At 44.2% G+C, this 24,911-nt stretch overlaps 1 protein-coding gene across 1 annotated transcript; it reads right to left on the reverse strand.

The window, feature by feature from the left end:
* Positions 1–9,622: 9,622 nt before the first annotated feature.
* On the reverse strand, positions 9,623–11,569 carry LOC122941226 (nuclear factor 7, brain-like). Its single transcript, XM_044298299.1, has one exon. The coding sequence runs from the start codon at positions 11,560–11,562 to the stop codon at positions 9,982–9,984; it is 1,581 nt and encodes a 526-aa protein (XP_044154234.1). The 5' UTR covers positions 11,563–11,569; the 3' UTR covers positions 9,623–9,981.
* Between the last annotated feature and the right edge of the window lie 13,342 nt (positions 11,570–24,911).

Consider the following 24,911-nt stretch of genomic DNA (forward strand, 5'->3'; position numbering starts at 1 on the left):
AGTGAGTGCAGCTCTGCAGTATAATACAGGATGTAACTCAGGATCAGTACAGGATAAGTAATGTAATGTATGTACACAGTGACTGCACCAGCAGAATAGTGAGTGCAGCTCTGGAGTATAATACAGGATGTAACTCAGGATCAGTACAGGATAAGTAATGTAATGTATGTACACAGTGACTGCACCAGCAGAATAGTAAGTGCAGCTTTGGGGTATAATACAGGATGTAAAACACTAGTGGTACACCGGCGCTTGCACTACAATTGAACTGACGCAGCGGTACCGCAACGGTATCACCCCCGTTGAAGATCAAATAAATGACGTGTAATATATATGTGCTCGATACTGCACGACGTATACCCCTTTTATGCTCTCCCTGCCTGTTCAGTACTATAAAGGCCCACAGTATATGATACAGTAACTCCCAGAGTAATGGAATACCTTATCCTTGATGTTTCAGCTGCGGAGCCTGTTCCTCTGTGTCCTTCTTGTTTTTTCTTTTTTCTGTCTTTTCTTCTTTTAGGTGCCGTCCAGGATGGGGAAAGGTTTGAGGGGTTAAACCCTAATTGTTATTTGTGGTTTTTTATAGTTTTTTATATAAAATACAAAGTACAGAGCTTTCCCCGGCCGGTGGCACAGCTCGTGGTTTGAAAAGGCCGCTCGTTCACGCTCGCACGGAGTGCTGCGTGACGTCACGGTGGTAGCTACGGTGGACCAGGAGGACCAAAAATGCTCCAACGCGTTTCGATTAGATCGCTAATCTAGGGATAGCTGTTCTGGTTCCTGGTGTTGCTTTTCAAGGTCCGTATCTCCTCCCATTCTTAACCCCTTCCTCGCCGGTATTCTGGTTTGATGTCTATTGGAAAGCGAATAATTCTATTTCTGAATTTAGTCCTGAGGGTGCTAGAGTATTTAAGTTAAATATCCAGCGGCTTTCTGTCCTGGACATTTTCTTTATGTAATCTCCTCCTCTTTTGTCTTTTTTGACTATTTCAATACCACAAAACGTGGTGCCGTTATTGTTTCCTCCGTGTTTCTCTTTGTAATGTCTGGAGAGCGGGTGACCCTCATATTTTCTTCCTATGTTGTAGATGTGTTCCCCTATTCTTTTGCTTATAGTTCTTTTTGTGCGTCCTATGTATGTTTTTTTACACGGACATGTTATTGCGTATATTACGCCCTGACTTCTGCAGGTAATATGATCCTTTATTTTATGTGTTTCTGTGTCCCCTGTCCATTCATTACGTATTTCCAAGTTTATGTGCTGTTTTCTATTTATTTTTAGTTTCTTGCATATACCGCAATTGCCGCATGGAAAGAAACCTCCCTGCGGTTTCTGTCCTGGAATCGTATTGGATGTTTGATTGTCATTTTTGCTCAAGCATTTGTTGGTTGGGGCTATTATGCTTCCCACATTTTTGGCTTTTCTATAAATAAATTTTGGGTTTTTGGGGATCAGGTCTCCTATTATTTTATCCTCCTTCAGAGTTTCCCAGTGTCTTTTGATTATCTTTCTCAATATTCCTACTTGACTGTTATACTGTTGTCATGGTCTTACCTTCCACTGTTCTCCTTCGTTTGACATGTGCTGGCGGCCATCTTGGTTTCTGGGTTTTTTGTAGCCTCCCACCCTGCGGCTTCTCCTTCCCACTGGGAGGAGCTGGATGCCTAGCTCATATATATAGGAGGTCTGTGGCTTCAGTTCCTTGCTTGGTCCTCCTGTGTTCACATGCTTCTAAGACTGCTGCTGCTTCTGGTTCCTGATCCTGGCCTCGTCTGACTACCCCGTTGGTTCCTGATCCTGGCTTCGTCTGACTACCCTGCTGGTTCCTGATCCTGGCTTCGTCTGACTACCCTGCTGGTTCCTGATCCAGGCTTCGTCTGACCACCCCCCTGGTTCCTGACCTCTGTCCACGCAAGACCCTGCTTCAGTTTAGCCATCCGTTTGGACTTTTGCTTACAGCTTGATTTTCAATAAAGCCTTCTTACTTCCACTTATCTCTTGTTGTACGTCTGGTTCATGGTTCCTTGACAACTGTGTGATGATGGGTGGTATTTCAAAGGCTCCCGCTTTTATTTTACTGTCTTCTGATGTTTTCTTTTTATTAATTAATTCCTGTCTGTCAAGGGTTCCTATTAGTTTTTTCTGTGCTAGTAATTTTTCCTTGTCATAGCCTCTATCTTCAAATTTTTTCTGCATTTTGTCTGCCTCTGCTTCGTATTCCTTTTCTTTTGTACAATTACGTTTGATTCTCATAAATTGCCCCTTTGGAATATTTTCCAACCACTGTGGGAGGTGGCAGCTTTCACGGGAGATGAAGCTGTTTATGTCTGTGGGTTTGTTGTATGTCTTTGTTTGTATTTTACCGTCTTCTATGTAGATGGTTAGATCAAGAAAATTAATTGTGGTAGTACTGAATAGTGGTGTGAATTCCAGATGGTATTTATTATTGTTGATTTCCTTGCAGAATATGTTCAGTTCTTCCTTTCTCCTGCCCAGATGAATACAATGTCATCTATGAAGCGTTTCCATAGGACGAGATTCGACCGGAGTTGGCCATGGGGATAGATGACTTCATGCTCCCACTGGCATACGTATATGTTTGCGAACCCCGGTGCGAATCTCGTCCCCATCGCGGTCCCCCACTGCTGGATGTAGAACTTATCCTCAAAGAGAAAGTAATTTCTCTTTAGGATGAACATGATACATTCACAGATGTAATTTATTTGTTTATCCGCCAGGATTCCCTGGTTTTGTAGACATGTTTTGACTGCTTCGCACCCTTTTTCGTTTTCTATGATGGTATATAGAGATTTTACATCCAGGGTGCCTAGGATGTAATTTGGTTTCCATTTTACTTGATTTAGGATGTTCAGGATATGTTGGGTGTCTTTTAGGTGTGTTGGTAGTATGTCTACACATGGTTGCAGGAAGTGATCTATATATTCTGACAAATTACTTGTCAGACACTCCACTCCTGATACTATAGGTCTTCCCGGGGGATCTGTTGTATCTTTGTGTATCTTCGGGTTGTGGTAAAATGCCGCAATTCTGGGTTGTTTTATTGCTATATATTCGGCCTCTTTGATGTTCAGAATGGTTTCTGTTCTGCCTTTTTTCACCAGTTCATTTAGTTCCTTTTTGAACTCTTCTGTTGGGTCATTTTTTAGTGTTTTGTATGTTTTCTTGTCTCCTAGTAGTTTGTATGCCTCTTGTAGATATTTGTCTTTATCCAATATTATGATGCCCCCACCTTTGTCCGCAGGTCTTAGGATGATTTTTTGGTTTTCCTGTATTCTAGTTAGTGCCTCCCGTTCTGCATGGGATATGTTCCCCAAGTGTTTCTTGTTTCTTTGTTTTTTGGGACTTCTGATTTTGCGTATGTCCTTGGTGACCATATTCATAAAGCTGTTGAGTGCCTGGGAGTATTCTTGCACCGGGTGATATTTGGATTTTCCTTTTAGGTCAGTATGCTTATATTCCTTGTCTGTGCAGTTATCTTCTGTTGTTACTGCTTTGTTTGATTGGTTGGTTTTGTTGATATTTTCCTTATTGTAATTGATTTTTTGTTGTTTTTTTTATAAAGTATTTCTTTAGGGCCAATCTTCTCATGAATTTTCGCACACCTATAAACGCTTCAAATTTGTTGAACAATGTGCTGGGTGCAAACTTTAAACCCTTTTCCAAGATATCTTGTTCTCCCTTTGTTAATATATGTCTGCTGAGGTTAAAAATCTTTTGTCCTGTCCCTAATTTGGTGTTTTTTTGTTTTAGTTTTTTCTTTTGGGCGAGTTTCCCTCCTCTATTGCCCCTTTTGTATTTTTTCTTCCCAGGAAAAAATCCTGCTTCACAGTTATTTTCACTGTTGTTCTTTTTTCTCTCTGTTCATTGCGTCCTCTCTCCTGTTCTTGAGGTTTATTTCTTTCTGTGTTTCTTGTTGCCATCGTTTGATTTGTTGTTCTCGATTTTTCTTTCCTGATATTGTGGCAGTTTAAAGTGTCCATCCTGCTGCTTCCGTCGGTGTTGGATTTTTTATCTTCTGCTTCATTGTATTCTATTGAGTTTTGTTTGTCTTGTCTTTTCTTCAATTCGTTTGATGGGGCTATTTCTTCCTCATCCGTCTCATAATTAGTGAGTGCCTCAAAGCGGTTGTTCGTCTGTATTTCATTTCTATTAGTGGCTTCATTTTGTCTTCTAATTATAACTTCTGGGGTTATAGGTATTGGTTGTTCTATTGAATTGTTCATCTCTTCTTCATCTTCCTCTTCATGTACCGTGAAGTGAAGTTGGATGTATGTTCCTCAGCTTGGCTATATCTGTCTTCGTCCAGTGTATGGAAGGAGTTCCGGCTGCTGTATTCCGTGTAGTTTTTTGGTAGTGCATCCCGGTTAAACTTTCTACTTTTTTTCTCTTTTATTTCTTCTTCTTTCTGGTGTATTCTTCTCTTTATATTTTCTACCAGTTGGTGGATGCTCGCGTGATCTTTCCAAGGTCTTAGTGTTTCAAATGTTGCCATGATTGTTTTGTTGGTTCTTCGTAATCTTTCTCCTCTTTTATTGATGATAAATTTGATTGCATTGTGGGAGAATTCGTGGAACATGCGTTCCCATTCATTTATTATGCCATTTTCTCCCATGTCTCCTGACAGGGTTTTTTCTACTTTGAGGCCCTTTGGTATGATGTCCCATTCAAGGTATTTCTCCAGTGAAGTGATTTCCCAGAGGTCCTTCATCTCGAGAATTAGGAGTTGTTCTAGTTCTCTCAGTGTGTCTTTCACATACGTAAACTGTGTACCATTGTCTTGGTTAAATGTTTCAGATTGTCTTTTATATGAGCCAAAGAAGGTTTGCACCCTCTGTAACCTGTCTTTTCTGTCCCACCATAATTTCGACATTATTCCTCTATATGGCGGCTTTTTTGTTATTTGTATGTGATTTTTATTATTATTGTTTTTGTATTTGAATTATTTGATTTTATTGGACTGTTTGAGGTTTGGTATATTTTGATATGCTGATATGTCTTTATTTGTTTTACTGTGTATTAATATTGGATTATGTGCAGCATGCCTTGGTGTGTTGGCGATGTATTATGGAGATAAAACACTAGTGGTACACCGGCGCTTGCACTACAATTGAACTGACGCAGCGGTACCGCAACAGTCCAATAAAATCAAATAATTCAAATACAAAAACAATAATAATAAAAATCACATACAAATAACAAAAAAGCCGCCATATAGAGGAATAATGTCGAAATTATGGTGGGACAGAAAAGACAGGATACAGAGGGTGCAAACCTTCTTTGGCTCATATAAAAGACAATCTGAAACATTTAACCAAGACAATGGTACACAGTTTACGTATGTGAAAGACACACTGAGAGAACTAGAACAACTCCTAATTCTCGAGATGAAGGACCTCTGGGAAATCACTTCACTGGAGAAATACCTTGAATGGGACATCATACCAAAGGGCCTCAAAGTAGAAAAAACCCTGTCAGGAGACATGGGAGAAAATGGCATAATAAATGAATGGGAACGCATGTTCCACGAATTCTCCCGCAATGAAATCAAATTTATCATCAATAAAAGAGGAGAAAGATTACGAAGAACCAACAAAACAATCATGGCAACATTTGAAACACTAAGACCTTGGAAAGATCACGCGAGCATCCACCAACTGGTAGAAAATATAAAGAGAAGAATACACCAGAAAGAAGAAGAAATAAAAGAGAAGAAAAAAAGTAGAAAGTTTAACCGGGATGCACTACCAAAAAACTACACGGAATACAGCAGCCGGAACTCCTTCCATACACTGGACGAAGACAGATATAGCCAAGCTGAGGAACATACATCCAACTTCACGGTACATGAAGAGGAAGATGAAGAAGAGATGAACAATTCAATAGAACAACCAATACCTATAACCCCAGAAGTTATAATTAGAAGACAAAATGAAGCCACTAATAGAAATGAAATACAGACGAACAACCGCTTTGAGGCACTCACTAATTATGAGACGGATGAGGAAGAAATAGCCCCATCAAACGAATTGAAGAAAAGACAAGACAAACAAAACTCAATAGAATACAATGAAGCAGAAGATAAAAAATCCAACACCGACGGAAGCAGCAGGATGGACACTTTAAACTGCCACAATATCAGGAAAGAAAAATCGAGAACAACAAATCAAACGATGGCAACAAGAAACACAGAAAGAAATAAACCTCAAGAACAGGAGAGAGGACGCAATGAACAGAGAGAAAAAAGAACAACAGTGAAAATAACTGTGAAGCAGGATTTTTTCCTGGGAAGAAAAAATACAAAAGGGGCAATAGAGGAGGGAAACTCGCCCAAAAGAAAAAACTAAAACAAAAAAACACCAAATTAGAGACAGGACAAAAGATTTTTAACCTCAGCAGACATATATTAACAAAGGGAGAACAAGATATCTTGGAAAAGGGTTTAAAGTTTGCACCCAGCACATTGTTCAACAAATTTGAAGCGTTTATAGGGGTGCGAAAATTCATGAGAAGATTGGCCCTAAAGAAATACTTTATAAAAAAACAACAAAAAATCAATTACAATAAGGAAAATATCAACAAAACCAACCAATCAAACAAAGCAGTAACAACAGAAGATAACTGCACAGACAAGGAATATAAGCATACTGACCTAAAAGGAAAATCCAAATATCACCCGGTGCAAGAATACTCCCAGGCACTCAACAGCTTTATGAATATGGTCACCAAGGACATACGCAAAATCAGAAGTCCCAAAAAACAAAGAAACAAGAAACACTTGGGGAACATATCACATGCAGAACGGGAGGCACTAACTAGAATACAGGAAAACCAAAAAATCATCCTAAGACCTGCGGACAAAGGTGGGGGCATCATAATATTGGATAAAGACAAATATCTACAAGAGGCATACAAACTACTAGGAGACAAGAAAACATACAAAACACTAAAAAATGACCCAACAGAAGAGTTCAAAAAGGAACTAAATGAACTGGTGAAAAAAGGCAGAACAGAAACCATTCTGAACATCAAAGAGGCCGAATATATAGCAATAAAACAACCCAGAATTGCGGCATTTTACCACAACCCGAAGATACACAAAGATACAACAGATCCCCCGGGAAGACCTATAGTATCAGGAGTGGAGTGTCTGACAAGTAATTTGTCAGAATATATAGATCACTTCCTGCAACCATGCGTAGACACACTACCAACACACCTAAAAGACACCCAACATATCCTGAACATCTTAAATCAAGTAAAATGGAAACCAAATTACATCCTAGGCACCCTGGATGTAAAATCTCTATATACCATCATAGAAAACGAAAAAGGGTGCGAAGCAGTCAAAACATGTCTACAAAACCAGGGAATCCTGGCGGATAAACAAATAAATTACATCTGTGAATGTATCATGTTCATCCTAAAGAGAAATTACTTTCTCTTTGAGGATAAGTTCTACATCCAGCAGTGGGGGACCGCGATGGGGACGAGATTCGCACCGGGGTTCGCAAACATATACGTATGCCAGTGGGAGCATGAAGTCATCTATCCCCATGGCCAACTCCGGTCGAATCTCGTCCTATGGAAACGCTTCATAGATGACATTGTATTCATCTGGGCAGGAGAAAAGGAAGAACTGAACATATTCTGCAAGGAAATCAACAATAATAAATACCATCTGGAATTCACACCACTATTCAGTACTACCACAATTAATTTTCTTGATCTAACCATCTACATAGAAGACGGTAAAATACAAACAAAGACATACAACAAACCCACAGACATAAACAGCTTCATCTCCCGTGAAAGCTGCCACCTCCCACAGTGGTTGGAAAATATTCCAAAGGGGCAATTTATGAGAATCAAACGTAATTGTACAAAAGAAAAGGAATACGAAGCAGAGGCAGACAAAATGCAGAAAAAATTTGAAGATAGAGGCTATGACAAGGAAAAATTACTAGCACAGAAAAAACTAATAGGAACCCTTGACAGACAGGAATTAATTAATAAAAAGAAAACATCAGAAGACAGTAAAATAAAAGCGGGAGCCTTTGAAATACCACCCATCATCACACAGTATAACAGTCAAGTAGGAATATTGAGAAAGATAATCAAAAGACACTGGGAAACTCTGAAGGAGGATAAAATAATAGGAGACCTGATCCCCAAAAACCCAAAATTTATTTATAGAAAAGCCAAAAATGTGGGAAGCATAATAGCCCCAACCAACAAATGCTTGAGCAAAAATGACAATCAAACATCCAATACGATTCCAGGACAGAAACCGCAGGGAGGTTTCTTTCCATGCGGCAATTGCGGTATATGCAAGAAACTAAAAATAAATAAAAAACAGAACATAAACTTGGAAATACGTAATGAATGGACAGGGGACACAGAAACACATAAAATAAAGGATCATATTACCTGCAGAAGTCAGGGCGTAATATACGCAATAACATGTCCGTGTAAAAAAACATACATAGGACGCACAAAAAGAACTATAAGCAAAAGAATAGGGGAACACATCTACAACATAGGAAGAAAATATGAGGGTCACCCGCTCTCCAGACATTACAAAGAGAAACACGGAGGAAACAATAACGGCACCACGTTTTGTGGTATTGAAATAGTCAAAAAAGACAAAAGAGGAGGAGATTACATAAAGAAAATGTCCAGGACAGAAAGCCGCTGGATATTTAACTTAAATACTCTAGCACCCTCAGGACTAAATTCAGAAATAGAATTATTCGCTTTCCAATAGATATCAAACCAGAATACCGGCGAGGAAGGGGTTAAGAATGGGAGGAGATACGGACCTTGAAAAGCAGCACCAGGAACCAGAACAGCTATCCCTGACGAAGATTAGCGATCTAATCTAAACGCGTTGGAGCATTTTTGGTCCTCCTGGTCCACCGTAGCTACCACCGTGACGTCACGCAGCACTCCGTGCGAGCGTGAACGAGCGGCCTTTTCAAACCACGAGCTGTGCCACCGGCCGGGGCAAGCTCTGTACTTTGTATTTTATATAAAAAAACTATAAAAAAAACTATAAAAAAACACAAATAACAATTAGGGTTTAACCCCTCAAACCTTTCCCCATCCTGGACGGCACCTAAAAGAAGAAAAGACAGAAAAAAGAAAAAACAAGAAGGACACAGAGGAACAGGCTCCGCAGCTGAAACATCAAGGATAAGGTATTCCATTACTCTGGGAGTTACTGTATCATATACTGTGGGCCTTTATAGTACTGAACAGGCAGGGAGAGCATAAAAGGGGTATACGTCGCGCAGTATCGAACACATATATAATACAGGATGTAACTCAGGATCAGTACAGGATAAGTAATGTATGTACACAGTGACTCCACCAGCAGAATAGTGAGTGCAGCTCTGGAGTATAATACAGGATATAACTCAGGATCAGTACAGGATAAGCAATGTAATGTATGTGCACAGTGACTCCACCAGCAGAATAGTGAGTGCAGCTCTGGAATATAATACAGGGTGTAACTCAGGATCAGTACAGGATAAGTAATGTAATGTATGTACACAGTGATTTCACCAGTAGAATAGTGAGTGCAGCTCTGGAGTATAATACAGGATATATATCAGGATAAGTAATGTAATGTATGTACACAGTGACTGCACCAGCAGAATAGTGAGTGCAGCTCTGGAGTATAATACAGGATCAGTGTAAAACATAAAAATGCATATAGAAAGTCACACGACAATTTATGCAGATCTCAATTTCAGTATTTACACAGTGTTCTCATTGGAGGATTTGGGCTGTAAAATAAATGAACACTGAATTGAGTCCAGGCGTTAGCCATACCATCCATTTAAAAAAAATCTAATTGTCATGTGATATCCTTCATTGTTAATAGTAACATTGTTCTCTGTATTAGGATCCTCTCTGGTTACTGACTATTGTATCTATTGGATATTCAAACAAGCCTAACTTAAGACCCTCACCCAAGCATTAGACCACACAACGATCACTGGGTACAGAGCCTCGGTGAAGGTGGCATTGTAAGTATATAAGTGTCTCATCGAGTCATCCAGCTCATAGAAAGACAGCTGTCCAGCCATATAATCCAGATAGATCCTCACTTTATAGCAGGTAGCTCTGTATACTAATGGGATTTCTTTCGTCGCATGTCTTACTGAATACTGATTCTCAAACCCACGCAGACCCCACGACTTATTATTATTTCCAATTAGGGAATAATTTTCTTTTCTATCTATACTTGCATAGGTCATTCCCACTCTCCATATTCCCTCCTTACTTACTTCTACATCCCAGTAAAGTCTACCATCAGTAAAGCCCTCCTTGCCCAAAACTATAAATTTCTCAAATCTATCAGGTGTTTCTGGACGACCCAGAGTTACACTTTTCCAGGAAGCCATTTTCAGGTCATCTGAGATATGTACATCATTAGAAGCGGTGTTCTCATCCAGCAATATGCCAGAAGCCTCCTGCACATAGTAGCCCTTCTGTAGGCTTGACATGATGTTCAGCATACCAGAGATCAGGGTCTGGCTGATCACATCTTCAGCCAGATCATCAGCTTCAATTGTTTTGAGGTTTCTGTCATCATCCACCACATGAGCAAAGTCCTCTCTGTCTGCTTGTAGGTAGAGTAAGGGATAAGTTATCTCACATAGCTCCTTGATCGTACATATATTCCTGGACAGACTGTCCTGCTTTGATTCCAGCTGTTGGATAAGATCAGAGACCGTTAGCGACACCTGTTCTTGTTGCTTGAAGATCTCGTTCACAACCTGAGTCTCCAAGTTATCGAGCTTCGTCCTAAAGTCTCTAAACTGGATGCCGATTCTCACTAGAATACTGGCTGCTTTTTCGGAGATGTTCCTTAGATGATCCTGGAGACACCGGACTCGCTCTTCAATCTCTTTACTTTCTTCAAGGATACAGTCCCGAATAATCCTTAGTTTTTCTTTTTCCTGTTTAAAGGCTTCATTCAATAATTCAACTTTGTGTCCTCTGTGCTTTTCACCCAGGCAACAAGAAACACACAAACACTCAGCATCCTCAGCGCAGTAATACAGGAGGACCTTCTTGTGCAGAGAACATTTACTGTTCTTGAAGGACTTTGTTGGTTGGATTAAGGTATGTTCTGGGGACTTGCTGTGTACGGTCAGGTGAAGGTCACACAGCGAAGCTTCACACAATAGGCATGTTTTAGTAGCAAGCACAGGAGTGTGAACACAGTACGTACAAAATACCTCACACTCTTCCTGCTCCCCCTGAGAAAGGACATGCTCTGCTATGTTACACAGCGTGGTGTTCCTCTGCAGCACAGGGCGTTCCTGAAACTCAGTTCTGCATTGAGGACAGGTAAAGGCTGCAGATCTCTCTTGTGTATCTAGCACGGCCTCAATACATTCCTGGCAGTAGTTGTGTCCACATTTCAGTGTTGCAGGATCAGTGAAGAGGTTTAGGCAGATAGGACAGGTCAGTTCTTCTTTCAGATCAACAGAAGCCATTGCTGTACGGTAGCGGATAAACTCCATACAGGAAACGGACCTCCTGACGTCACTGGGTCACGTGACATTCTCTTGTCACGTGACTAATTCGTCAGCATGAATAGAAGGGTGGGAAGCTGGAGAGCTCAGGCTGTTTGCAGAGCAGGTGACGGATGGCGGCTCATCACTCAGAGGGGGGGAGAGAGTGTCTGTGCTGGAGGTACATGTGTGTGCTGTGGATATGCTGGGGGGTTCTGTGTGAGACTATGCAGAGGTGGGGGCCATGTAATATTGTATGCAGAATGGGAGGCCGTGTAATATTGTATGCAGAATGGGAGGCCGTGTAATATTGTATGCAGAATGGGAGGCCGTGTAATATTGTATGAAGAGGGGGGCTTTAATATCGTATGCAGGGGGGGGGGGTGCTGTGTAATTTTGTATGCAGAGGGGGGGGGGTGCGGTGTAATTTTGTATACAGAGGGGGGGAGCGGTGTAATTTTGTATGCAGAGGGGGGGTGCGGTGTAATTTTGTATGCAGAGGGGGGGTGCGGTGTAATTTTGTATGCAGAGGGGGGTGCGGTGTAATTTTGTATGCGGGGGGGGCACTGTGTAATTTTGTATACAGGCTGCTATCTGGGGAGGCAAAAAAATAAATAAAAAAAGTGTGTGTGTGTGTATATATATATCAAAGAAAATCCGCAGCACTCCTTAAAGTATAAAAAAATTTGTTGTTTTATTCACACATGTCAAAATAAGACAACGTTTCGGTTCTCTCACAGAACCTGACTTGAGAAAGGTTCTGTGAGAGAACCGAAACGTTGTCTTATTTTGACATGTGTGAATAAAACAACAAATTTTTTTATACTTTAAGGAGTGCTGCGGATTTTCTTTGCTGCTTAAGTCCTGAATCGAGGGACCACCGCGGGCACCTTCACAGCTACAGCTGTATATCAAAAGGAGTGCTGCCTGACTTTTTCTAAGGATATATACACACACACATCACGCTATTTTCCCATATTTCAAATAAACAAAATACCTATCACTCCATGCAAAAATACCCATACTATTAAAATATTTATCCCATTTGGCGAATAGCATAATGTGAAGAAAAAAAAATCTAAATCACTTTTTATCATCTTACTTTCCCAAAAGAACAGGTCAGTTTATCTCATAGGGAACGCTATAAAAACAAAACCCATAAAACCATATAAGGGCTCATGCACACGAACATCATGTTTGATTGCAGCATTGAATGCGTTCTCCTGGCGGCATCAGCGATACCCCGAACGGTGCCATCTTGTGCGGAAGAAAAAAAATAAAGAGACCAGGCGGCATCATATATGTGAAAGTATTAAAAATACTAATAATAAAAAAAAAAACATCCACAGAGCAGACAGACATGACGAGAAGAGACGCATCATGTATGTGCTAAGCTGCCAGCAGAGTAAGTATAATACTAATTATCAGTATAAAGCATCCACAGAGACAATGAGAAGAGATGGTTATTACGAGCTAGATAGATTTAGAGAGTAAAAATAGTTGGGGTCATTTATCAAACTGGTGTAAAGCAGAACTGGCTTGTTGCCCATAGCAACCAATAAGATTCATCCTTTCATTTTCCAAAGGAGCTTGTAAAATGAAAGGTGGAATCTGATTGGTTGCCATGGGCGACTCAGCCAGTTCTACTTTACACCAGTTTGATAAATGACCCCAAGTGTTACGGAGGGAGAGGAGTCTTGGTCATTTAGGCTACATGCACACGTTCAGGATTCATGTGCGGAGAATCCGCACTGAAATCCGCAGGTGTTCGCAGGCAAATCTGTGCGGTCAATCCGCATTACTTGGTGCGGATTTTCCGCATGCGGATTTCGCTAAGTGAATGAAGAAAATCCGGTCAGGAAAAAAAAAAATTATTGACATGTCGCGGATTTTAAAATCCGCACCGCAGGTCAAAATCCGTGCGGAAAAAATCCGCATCGTGTGCATTGAGAGTTTCAAATTCTCATAGAATACAATGTACATGACCTACGGTGCGGATTTTCCGCACGCAAATCCGCGCGCAAAATCCGCACGCAATCCTGATCGTGTGCAGGGGGCCTTACACGGTCACCCCTGCAGTTTCTGCACAGTGTGCCAGGCCGGGTCATAGCAGCCATTTACACAGGCTGTGCGTGTCACTGACGGCTCTGCATCACAGTCACAGATTCCCACACAATCTCTCTGCGCAAACGAAATCTGACCCTGTAGTGACTGCGCGCTCTTGTATTTAGTGCGGTACAAGACTTGGCTTTTTCTATTTTAATTTTTTTGTGTGTGCATTTTATAGAGCAGGTAATCATTACACACTATTTTGGTGAGTATTTGAGAAAACTTACCACGGAAAATACAATTTTGAAATGTAATTCAATTTCTTCCCTCAGGCTGTGTACAAACACCATTCATGTGTGTATTTACAAAAAAGGTCCATCACAGACAGATCAGGTGTGTGGTAGACAGACGTAGATTTGGTTAGCAAATGTTTGTAAAAGAAAATGACATTTCTAGGTTCGTCCACTAGTAACGTGTCCGCTCCTGCCGCCACTGCAAACCCACCACAGCCAGACATCATCTCCTGCACCTTGTCCGTCATGTTCCAGACTGTACTGCCACCAACTACTAGCACCACACAGCCAGACATCTTCTGCACCTTGTCCGTCATGTTCCATACTGTACTGCCACCAACTACTAGCACCACACAGCCAGACATCTCCTGCACCTTGTCCGTCATGTTCCATACTGTACTGCCACCAACTACTAGCACCACACAGCCAGACATCTCCTGCACCTTGTCCGTCATGTTCCATACTGTACTGCCACCAACTACTAGCACCACACAGCCAGACATCTCCTGCACCTTGTCCGTCATGTTCCATACTGTACTGCCTCCAACTACTAGCACCACACAGCCAGACATCTCCTGCACCTTGTCCGTCATGTTCCATACTGTACTGCCACCAACTACTAGCACCACACAGCCAGACATCTCCTGCACCTTGTCCGTCATGTTCCATACTGTACTGCCACCAACTACTAGCACCACACAGCCAGACATCTCCTACACCTTGTCCGACATGTTCCATACTGTACTGCCATCAACTACTACCACCACACAGCCAGACATCTCCTGCACCTTGTCCGTCATGTTCCATACTGTACTGCCACCAACTACTAGCACCACACAGCCAGACATCTCCTGCACCTTGTCCGACATGTTCCATACTGTACTGCCACCAACTATTAGCACCACACAGCCAGACATCTCCTGCACCTGGTCCGACATGTTCCATACTGTACTGCCACCAACTACTAGCACCACACAGCCAGACATCTCCTGCACCTTGTCCGTCATGTTCCATACTGTACTGCCACCAACTACTAGCACCACACAGCCAGACATCTCCTACACCTTGTCCGTCATGTTCCATACTGTACTGCCACCAACTACTAGCACCACACAGCCAGACATCTCCTGCACCTTGTCCGTCATGTTCCATACTGTACTGCCACCAACTACTAGCACCACACAGCCAGACATCTCCTGCACCTTGTCCGTCATGTTCCATACTGTACTGCCACCAACTACTAGCACCACACAGCCAGACATCTCCTGCACCTTGTCCGTCATGTTCCATACTGTACTGCCACCAACTACTAGCACCACACAGCCAGACATCTCCTACACCTTGTCCGACATGTTCCATACTGTACTGCCATCAACTACTACCACCACACAGCCAGACATCTCCTGCACCTTGTCCGTCATGTTCCATACTGTACTGCCACCAACTACTAGCACCACACAGCCAGACATCTCCTGCACCTTGTCCGTCATGTTCCATACTGTACTGCCACCAACTACTAGCACCACACAGCCAGACATCTCCTGCACCTTGTCCGTCATGTTCCATACTGTACTGCCACCAACTACTAGCACCACACAGCCAGACATCTCCTACACCTTGTCCGTCATGTTCCATACTGTACTGCCATCAACTACTACCACCACACAGCCAGACATCTCCTGCACCTTGTCCGTCATGTTCCATACTGTACTGCCACCAACTACTAGCACCACACAGCCAGACATCTCCTGCACCTTGTCCGTCATGTTCCATACTGTACTGCCACCAACTACTAGCACCACACAGCCAGACATCTCCTGCACCTTGTCCGTCATGTTCCATACTGTACTGCCACCAACTACTAGCACCACACAGCCAGACATCTCCTACACCTTGTCCGTCATGTTCCATACTGTACCGCCACCAACTACTAGTGTAGTGTCCCACTAGGTAGGAGTGGGCACTACACAAGGGTCAATTGGGTAGCGTGTACTTCTACTCACAAGGGACCGTGATATTGTATTTATCTATGCATTTAATGTCATTTACTGTGTGTTTTTACATGCAATAGTTCCCCTGTCATATGTTTACCAGGCCTAGTTGGGTGTAATTTAGCATTCCAGACACTAGAGGGAGATAGGGAACCCCTAGTATAAATGTCCAGGCCCAGACAGGGAGTGGTTAGGTCATAGTCAGGAGTCTGTGGAGACAGAAGTGAGAAGGCACCAGCCCAGGATATGCTGAGGGCCTCCTCCTGACATGCAGCTGGACAGTCATGGTTTCTAGCTGCACCAAGGGGCTAGATGAAGTACAGCCTGCTTGGAGACCGAGTTCATTCCAGGGGACTAGAGGATTTACCTCGTCAGCCTGAAGCTCCTGAGGCTAAGTTTAGCTCAGTTGAGTCACCCCAGCAGAAGGACAGAACCTCCTGGGAGAAACCCACAGTCCTGCACCATTCAAGTAAGGATATTACAAGCAAAGATAAGTAACACTGATGGGCAGAGGCATTAGAAAGCAAAGCAAGGATTTAATACAAGAGGAAGATATATATATTACCAAGGATTTAAGCCACCATTTAGGCATCCGGGCCTTGGGATAGAAAGCCAGACAGGAGTTCTAGAAAGAACAGTGTACGCTATTTCTGAGGAAAGGTACAACCTGATTCTGAGCGTGTTGTGGATTTACCCTCTGAGTATCTTGCATAATCAATACCTGCCATCTTGGGAAAATAAGCCTGCTTGTGAAGCTTGTGATCTAAAAGACTGTGTTACCATCTGTATGTACAAAGTTGGACTGTTAAGTAAAGCAACGTTTGGTTCACTATACCATCTGTGTACCTCACTTATTCCAACTACAAACCGGTGTGCCACCGTCAAAGGCACTGGCGTCACGAACCTTAAAGGGACCTTGCCCCAGGCACTCAAAATACCCGTAACATCCAGGGCACCTCATCCACCATCAGGCCTGGTCCCTACATACAGAGTGTGCCCCAGAGGAACCGTGTCTACCTCTCCTTCACTGCCACATGCCTGCCCAGGGTTCTCCAATACAGTGAGCAACCCTCGATTGCCAATAACAGTGACCTCACTTCGCTATACCCTGCAGGTCTGGCGTGTTGCACTAGCACCACACAGCCAGACATCTCCTGCACCTTGTCCATCATGTTCCATACTGTACTGCCACCAACTACTAGCACCACACAGCCAGACATCTCCTGCACCTTGTCCGTCATGTTCAATACTGTACTGCCACCAACTACTAGCACCACACAGCCAGACATCTCCTGCACCTTGTCCGTCATGTTCAATACTGTACTGCCACCAACTACTAGCACCACACAGCCAGACATCTCCTGCACCTTGTCCGTCATGTTCAATACTGTACTGCCACCAACTACTAGCACCACACAGCCAGACATCTCCTGCACCTTGTCCGTCATGTTCCATACTGTACTGCCACCAACTACTAGCACCACACAGCCAGACATCTCCTGCACCTTGTCAGTCATGTTCCATACTGTACTGCCACCAACTACTAGCACCACACAGCCAGACATCTCCTGCACCTTGTCAGTCATGTTCTATACTGTACTGCCACCAACTACTAGCACCACACAGCCAGACATCTCCTGCACCTTGTCAGTCATGTTCTATACTGTACTGCCACCAACTACTAGCACCACACAGCCAGACATCTCCTGCACCTTGTCCATCATGTTCCATACTGTACTGCCACCAACTACTAGCACCACACAGCCAGACATCTCCTGCACCTTGTCCATCATGTTCTATACTGTACTGCCACCAACTACTAGCACCACACAGCCAGACATCTCCTGCACCTTGTCCATCATGTTCTATACTGTGCTACCACAAGTGCCTCTACCATTCTCACTACACAGCCAGACATTATTTGATATTGAAATCCAGCCTTGTCCATGTTGTTCCATACTGTACAGCCATTTATGTTGACGCACCACTGCTGCTTCCACCACTACAGCGAGACATCTGCTGCTTTGCCCGCATCATGTTCCAAACTGTATTGCCGCTGATGACAACTCGCCACTGCCGCTATCACCATCTCACAGCCAGTTATCTGTCGCAGTTATGTCCGCCCTGATCTGTATTGGAAATGTAGGCAACACCAATTTAGGACCTGTGCCTCATAATAGAATACATGTTGGAAGGCCATTTAAAAAAAAAACAAAAAAAAAACAAACCACTTTTTACGTAGAAAAGGTCTGTCTGGGGTATGGGAAATAGACAGTTCACAGTGATCAGGCTAAACCCCATGCCTGGAGAGGACCTCACCAGCAGGAGAACTGATGGGGAAACATGCTGAGCTTTCCTTTGACAATGATGACGGTGAAATCACAGTTTACCGCCAAAGTCTTGCAATCTGAATGTATACTTTGGTGGGAACAATTCACGGATAACTCTTGATAAATAGAAAATTTGAGGCGATACTTTATTTTTCTCGTACACTGTGAGGCAGAAGTTTCTCAGTGATTAGAGGCTCATCTGAGCTCAAACCCTGTTCTCACAGGACTCGGGGTGAAGTGCGTCCATGATATGGATTCATGTTTCTACCGCTCATCTTTTCCACTTTATTGAGCAAAATTTATTGTAATTGATCCCATACCACAAAGGGTTAAGAAGGTCCTTACAGAGTATGGAGTTTAGCCAATTCACTTTGAATCAGCTAAATCCCATCATAGTTCTGGACCTGACCACCAGGAGGCTGAGAGGTCCGTACCAGGCATGGGAAATAGACAGCTCCTATAGAGTCCGCTATTTCCCATACTTGGTAAGGACCAGGTCTGTACCGTGTATGGAGTTTAGACAAAACCTGTACAGGAGGTCTGACTGCTTCCGCAGGGCGTGTTCTAGCTTCATGTACGCAACTCTGTTTTCACTCCCTGTTAACTCCTTGCATACGTTCACACTAGCGTTTTTTCTGTCATAGATCAGCAAAAACGCTTCTGTTATGAACGGATCCGGTTGTATTATCTTTAAGATAGCCATGACAGATCAGTCAAGAACACCACTAAAAGTCAATGGGGGAAGGAACAGTTTTATATCGTGTCCGAGAAAACGGATCCGTCCCCATTGACTTACATTGCGAGTCATGACAGATCCATCTTGCTCCGCATCCCAGGACGCACTCAAAAACACTGCTTGCTGCGGTTTTGTGTGTGTCATGGCAGCACTAATAAACAGAATGGAATATATTCTGGGGCAAGTTTTGTCCCCATTGACAATAAATGGTGACAAAACGGAAGCGGTTTCTTCCGCTATTGAGATCCTATGATGGATCTAAATAGCGGAAATTGAAAATGCTGGTTACTCTGAACTGAATCTTGGAAGTACGGAAGCGGAAACAATGTCTATTGATTGCATTGGTGAATTTTGTAATTATTTCTATAAAAGTGCGGACTAAGCTTCAGTTGTAAATAACTTACCAAACAATTGCTCTATTAAGTCAGGCTTAAAGGAACGGGGGGTCAGAAAATGGCATTTATCATGTAGACAAAGTTAATGCCAGGCACTTACTAATGTATTGTGATTGTCCATATTGCCTCCATTGCTGGCTAGATTTAAGCCCTGATTACATCTTCGTTTAGAGATCTGCCAGGCTGTTCTGACACAGAGCAGCTTGCTGGATCTCCTGGAAATGGTGTTGCCGGGTCTTTTATTTTACTGCCGGATTCCCTTTGGCTGAAATGGGTGATCCAGCAGATTTGTAGCAAAAAATGCTGGGTTTCAGCCGGAAGAAAAACGTTGCATGCAGCCATTAAAGTCCAGCCTAAATCTGCATTTTTTCTGTAAATTGGCCAGATGCCCTGCAGTCAATGGAAATCAGCTGTGAAGTAGAGGATCCAACAACACCGTTAAGGAGATGCGGCAGGCTACTCTGTGCTGGAACAGCTTGCCAGATCCTCCGGAACAGCCTGCCAGATCCTCCGGAACAGCCTGCCAGATCCTCCGGAACAGCCTGCCAGATCCTCCGGAACAGCCTGCCAGATCCTCCGGAACAGCCTGCCAGATCCTCCGGAACAGCCTGCCAGATCCTCCGGAACAGCCTGCCAGATCTCCAAAGATGTAAATGCCTCTCTAATAGCTGGGACGGTGGGAATGCTCATTGGCACTTATGCGCAGAAGCTCCCGTCCGCCTCGTATCGGCACTGCAGGAGTAGCCATACCTGCACACTATAGGAAAAAATAGAGCTGGCCTAGACCATGGGAGTGCACATATGCACACATGCGCAGCAGCCCCCATCCAGACCACCTCATATCTGTGTCGCAGCAGTGGCCGCAAACCCTGGAAACGAGCAGTGTATAATGCAATGGAACAATGAATCAAGACAGCAAAGGAGGCAATATAGACAATCACAATACATTAGTAACTTTATCCACATGATAAATGCCATTTGCTGAAGTGGGACAACCCCTTTAAAAACAAAATTAAAAAGTGAAGCTGGCTACCATAGGATGAGGGTCTTCAACCTGCAGCTTTCCCCCACTACTCCCTGCATGCCTTGAGAGCCAAGTGGACTTCTGACAGCTGAAGAGCCACAGGTTGCAGAATCTCATGTCTGTCCCATCCCTCTGGTTCATGGACAAGGTAAACCTGTGCAGGGATATAGGCAACATGGCATTAGTAAGCCAAGGAGGGCACGCTCATGTGCCAAACCAGGCAGTCCCAGGACTGGGGAAAGAAGAGGATGTAGAGGTACAGACCAGCACTAGGATGAGGCCTATTACTGTATTGTATTCTTGTATTTTTTATTTTATTTTTAGCTTTAAAGCAGTAGGAGATTGTGGAAGCGTTCATCTCCATAGTCATTTGTATCGCCATCCTCAGGACAGCGATACAGATGCCGGTGCTTCGGCGGGGCAGGGGAGACTCCCTCCCCTGTTCTTCTGATAGGCCGCAGGCACTAATGCCTGCAGCCTATCAGATGCCGGCGCAGGCAGCGCAATGACGTCATTATCATCGTGCCGCTTGAGCCGGGCAGCACACAGCAGGGACACAGGCCAGAAGAGGCCTGCATCACATCACTGCTGATGGAGGTAAGTATGTGTTTTCTTTTTTTTTGGAGGGGGGAGGCTGCCACTATCGGGGCATCTGAGAAATCTTACAGCCCCATTTTTTTTTTGGGGGGGGGGGGCACTCTGGGGGCATTTCTTACTGGCACTTTATGGGGGGCAACATGGGGGAGAGGAGCACTATGGGGGCATCAGGGGGCTCTAAAGGGGCTTTTTTTCAATTGACAAATTATGGAAGGCACTATAGGGGAGAACGGCACTATGGGGCATCTGGTGGCACTATAGGGGTATTATTTGGAGGCACTATGGGGAAGTGGGGGTTCTAAAGGGGCCTTTTTTCTTATTGGCACATTATGGGGGTCATTATGGCATCTGGTGGCACTTAGGGGGCATTTTTTACTGGCACATTATGGGAGGCACTATAGGGGAGAACGGTACTATGGGGCATTATTTGGGGGCACTATGGGGGAGTGGAGCACTATTGGGGCATATGGTGGCACTTAGAAGGGGCATTTTTTACTGGCACATTATGGGGGGCACCATGGGAGAGAGGAGCACTATGGAGGCATCTGGGGGCTCTAAAGGGTCTTTTTTTAATTGACACATTATGGGGGGCACTATAGGGGAGAACAGCACTATGGGGCATCTGGTGGCACTATAGGGGCACTATGGGGAAGTGGGGGCTCTAAGGGGGCCTTTTTTCTTATTGGCACATTATGGGGGGCACTATGGGATCTGGTGGCACTAAGGGGGCATTTTTTACTGGCACATTATGGGAGGCAATATAGGGGAGAGCAGCACTATGGGGCATTATTTGGGGGCACTATGGGAAAGTAGAGCACTATTGGGGCATATGGTGGCACTTAGAAGGGGCATTTTTTACTGGTACATTATGCGGGAGAGGAGCACTTTAGGGAAATCTGCTGGGGGCACTAAGAAGGGGCATTTTTTGCTGGCATATTATGGGGGACACTATGGGGAAGGGGGAGAGGAGCACTATGAGGGCATTTACTGGGGCACTATATAGGGGTATTTTATACTGGCATACATTATGGGGACATTAGCTCAACTGCGGGCACTAAGCGGGGGTAGGAGGTATGCAGAGCTTTACTACTACTGGGGGGCTATGAGGAACATGATTACTAGTATGGGCACTATAGGGGCATTATTACTACTAAGTGTGCTCTGGCAGAGAATTATTTCTATTGGTGTGATTTTGGGGAGCACTGTTACTTTGGGGGGCACCCTGCCACAGTATCAGCTTAGCACAATTATTTTTGGGGGACATTATCTTTATACTATTAGTGTCTGGGTGCAGTTATTTTTTAGAGCACTGTGTGCCAATAATTATTGAAGGGGGCACAATCTGTGTGGAAGTAGTATTTCCAGGGGGACTGTTTCTGCAGTATAGTATTGGGGGCACAGCGGGCACAGTATTGGGGGCACTATCTGTGTGGTAGTAGTATTCCCAGGGGGACTGTTTCTGCAGTATAGTATTGGGGGCACAGCGGACACAGTATTGGGGGCACAATCTGTGTGGTGGTAGTAGTATTTCCAGGGGGACAGTTTCTGCAGTATAGTATTGGGGGCACAGCGGGCACAGTATTGGGGGTGGCAGGAAAGGGTGTTCAGAAGATGTGAAGATGATGGAAATGTGGGAAACTAATGTCTGTTTGTCAATCTCTGCAGAGATGGGAGATGGCTGAAAAATCATCATGGCGGTCTGGTCTGAATGGAGAAGATAAAGAAAGAGAACGTCTACAACAAAGGTGACATCACTGGATGTAGGAGGTATGTGGCGCTATGTAGGAGAGGAGATGCTCTGGCTCCTCCCCCTGACATTTGCAGAAGGAGGATTCAGAGCTGGGTGAGGATGGCCAAAGGGGGCAGCAGGCCACGGGCGGGTGGCAGATGATGGGGGGAACCACAGGCCTTGAGCAGGATCTGGGGAGGGAGGAGAGCGAAGGGAGCTTCCTGGCTGTAGCCTGCTGTTTATTGTATAATGTAAAGCAGGCAGTACAGCCAGGACAGGCCTCCCCTCTCCGTATGATGTGTAGAGACAGGCCGAGGGTGTCTTTGGTACTCACAGTTTTTCATATACCCTGGGCAGGCATACAGCAGTGATGGAGAGTCTGGCACATGGATCCTCTGGGGCACACTCTGTGTATAGGGACCAGGCCAGATGGTAGGTGAGGTGCCCTGGGTGTTACAGGTTTAATGTGCCTGAGGCAAGATCCCTTTAAGTTTGTGACGCCAGTGCCGGTAACGGTGGCACACCGATTTATTGAAGCAATAATAGAGGAACACAAGTTGCAGTGAAGTAAAACTTCTGTTTACTGAAACAGTTCAACTATTTACAGTCTTTGGTCAGTTCCACATGTAAAATGTTGTAACAGGCAGGCTTCATACAAAACGGCAGGCAATGTCCTTGCAAGATACTCAGAGAGAATAAACACTTACAGATCAGGCTGCACTTTTCCTCAGATCCTGTTTGTCTTGCTCTAAGGCCCGTATGACCTATTGCTGGCTTTATCCTTGGGTAAAGGAACCTTCCTCTGGTATATGTCTCCTTGTTGTAAAATATATCCTTCTGCCCAGGGGCGTAGCTAAAGGCTCATGGGCCCTGGTGTAAGATTTCAGCTTGGGCCCCCATTTCCACAGTACTTTGTGACCAGGGGCAGGGAAGCACATAGACTTTGTGCTGCCTGAGGCAAAAATTTTAACGGCACACCCCTACAGCCAAAGTCTTGACCCTTCCCTCCAGCCAGATCTCTAACTTGACCAGCATGTACTTTCCATAATACCAGTGTACAAGGGCCTTTGGGCCCCCTGAGGCTCCTGGGCCCGGTAGCGACTGCTACCTCTGCACCCCCTATAGCTACGCCCCTGCTTCTGCCCTTCAGCTCTCTGTTTGGCTGGAATAAACTTGACTCTGCTCTGTACTTTCACAGGAACTGGGATTTCTCAGGAGGCAAACTCTTCCCCTGGATGCAACTTCTGGACTTCTTTTGCTCAGAAACCTCAGGCAGGCTAGACTGCACTAACTAGCCTCCTGGACTATAATACACTCCCTCTTTCCTGTCTGGGCCTACCTATATATACTAGGGGTTCCCTAGCACCCTCTATTGTCTAGGAGGAGGAACCACCCCTAACAGGCCTGATACAGGAAATACACAGGAAAAATCACATAAAACATCATATAAAATACAATGGCCATGTTCCACAGAAGTTGGAGAATAACATGGCCATATTGACCCTTGTGTAGTGCCCACATTTACCTAGTGGGACACTACATTTGTTGGGAGTGGCCTATTATATGTAGGAGGGGATTTTTAATAATGGGCGGGGCCGCATTATTTTGTTCCTACAGAGCTTTTAGAAATGGCCAAGTAAAAGAATCAGCGCAACTACGCCCCCCTCCAGCATTTTTAAATATAAAGGGGGCTTTGAAAAAAGGGCAGGCAAAAGAATTGGCACAGGGCACTACATGTGCCACATTTTTTTGCCTTTCGGACCCCCCCCATGACAAAATTCCTGGGTGCTCCCCTGAACCCAACCCAACCCAACTTCCCTGCGGAGAGGACTACATCAGCTCGTGTTGTGAAGGTACAGCATCACGGAGCATGGCAGGTATACTGTGACACTATTTGCACAATTCATTGCATAGTCCAGACTGCCAGGTTCAACCACAGCTACAGGTCTGAGCCGTAACAGGAGTCCCCAAGAGTCATATCATTTGCCCTAGCATGGAAAGTTGCCCCCCGCAGACAGTCTCTTGTTAATGCCTTGCAACGCCAATCCAGGGATTGCAAACCAGACCTGCCAAATAGCCATAAACTGCCCATTCCCTTTCCCATTGAAGAACGAGTTGTACTTGCACAGTCACTCTTCATTATAGCCAAAGAGCTATCAAGGTCATCCACATCCGGTCTACCAATCATCGGGGATAGAAATTTTACAAGCCACA

The sequence above is a fragment of the Bufo gargarizans genome, chromosome 6 (assembly GCF_014858855.1).
Source record: "Bufo gargarizans isolate SCDJY-AF-19 chromosome 6, ASM1485885v1, whole genome shotgun sequence".
Lineage (NCBI taxonomy): Eukaryota > Metazoa > Chordata > Amphibia > Anura > Bufonidae > Bufo > Bufo gargarizans.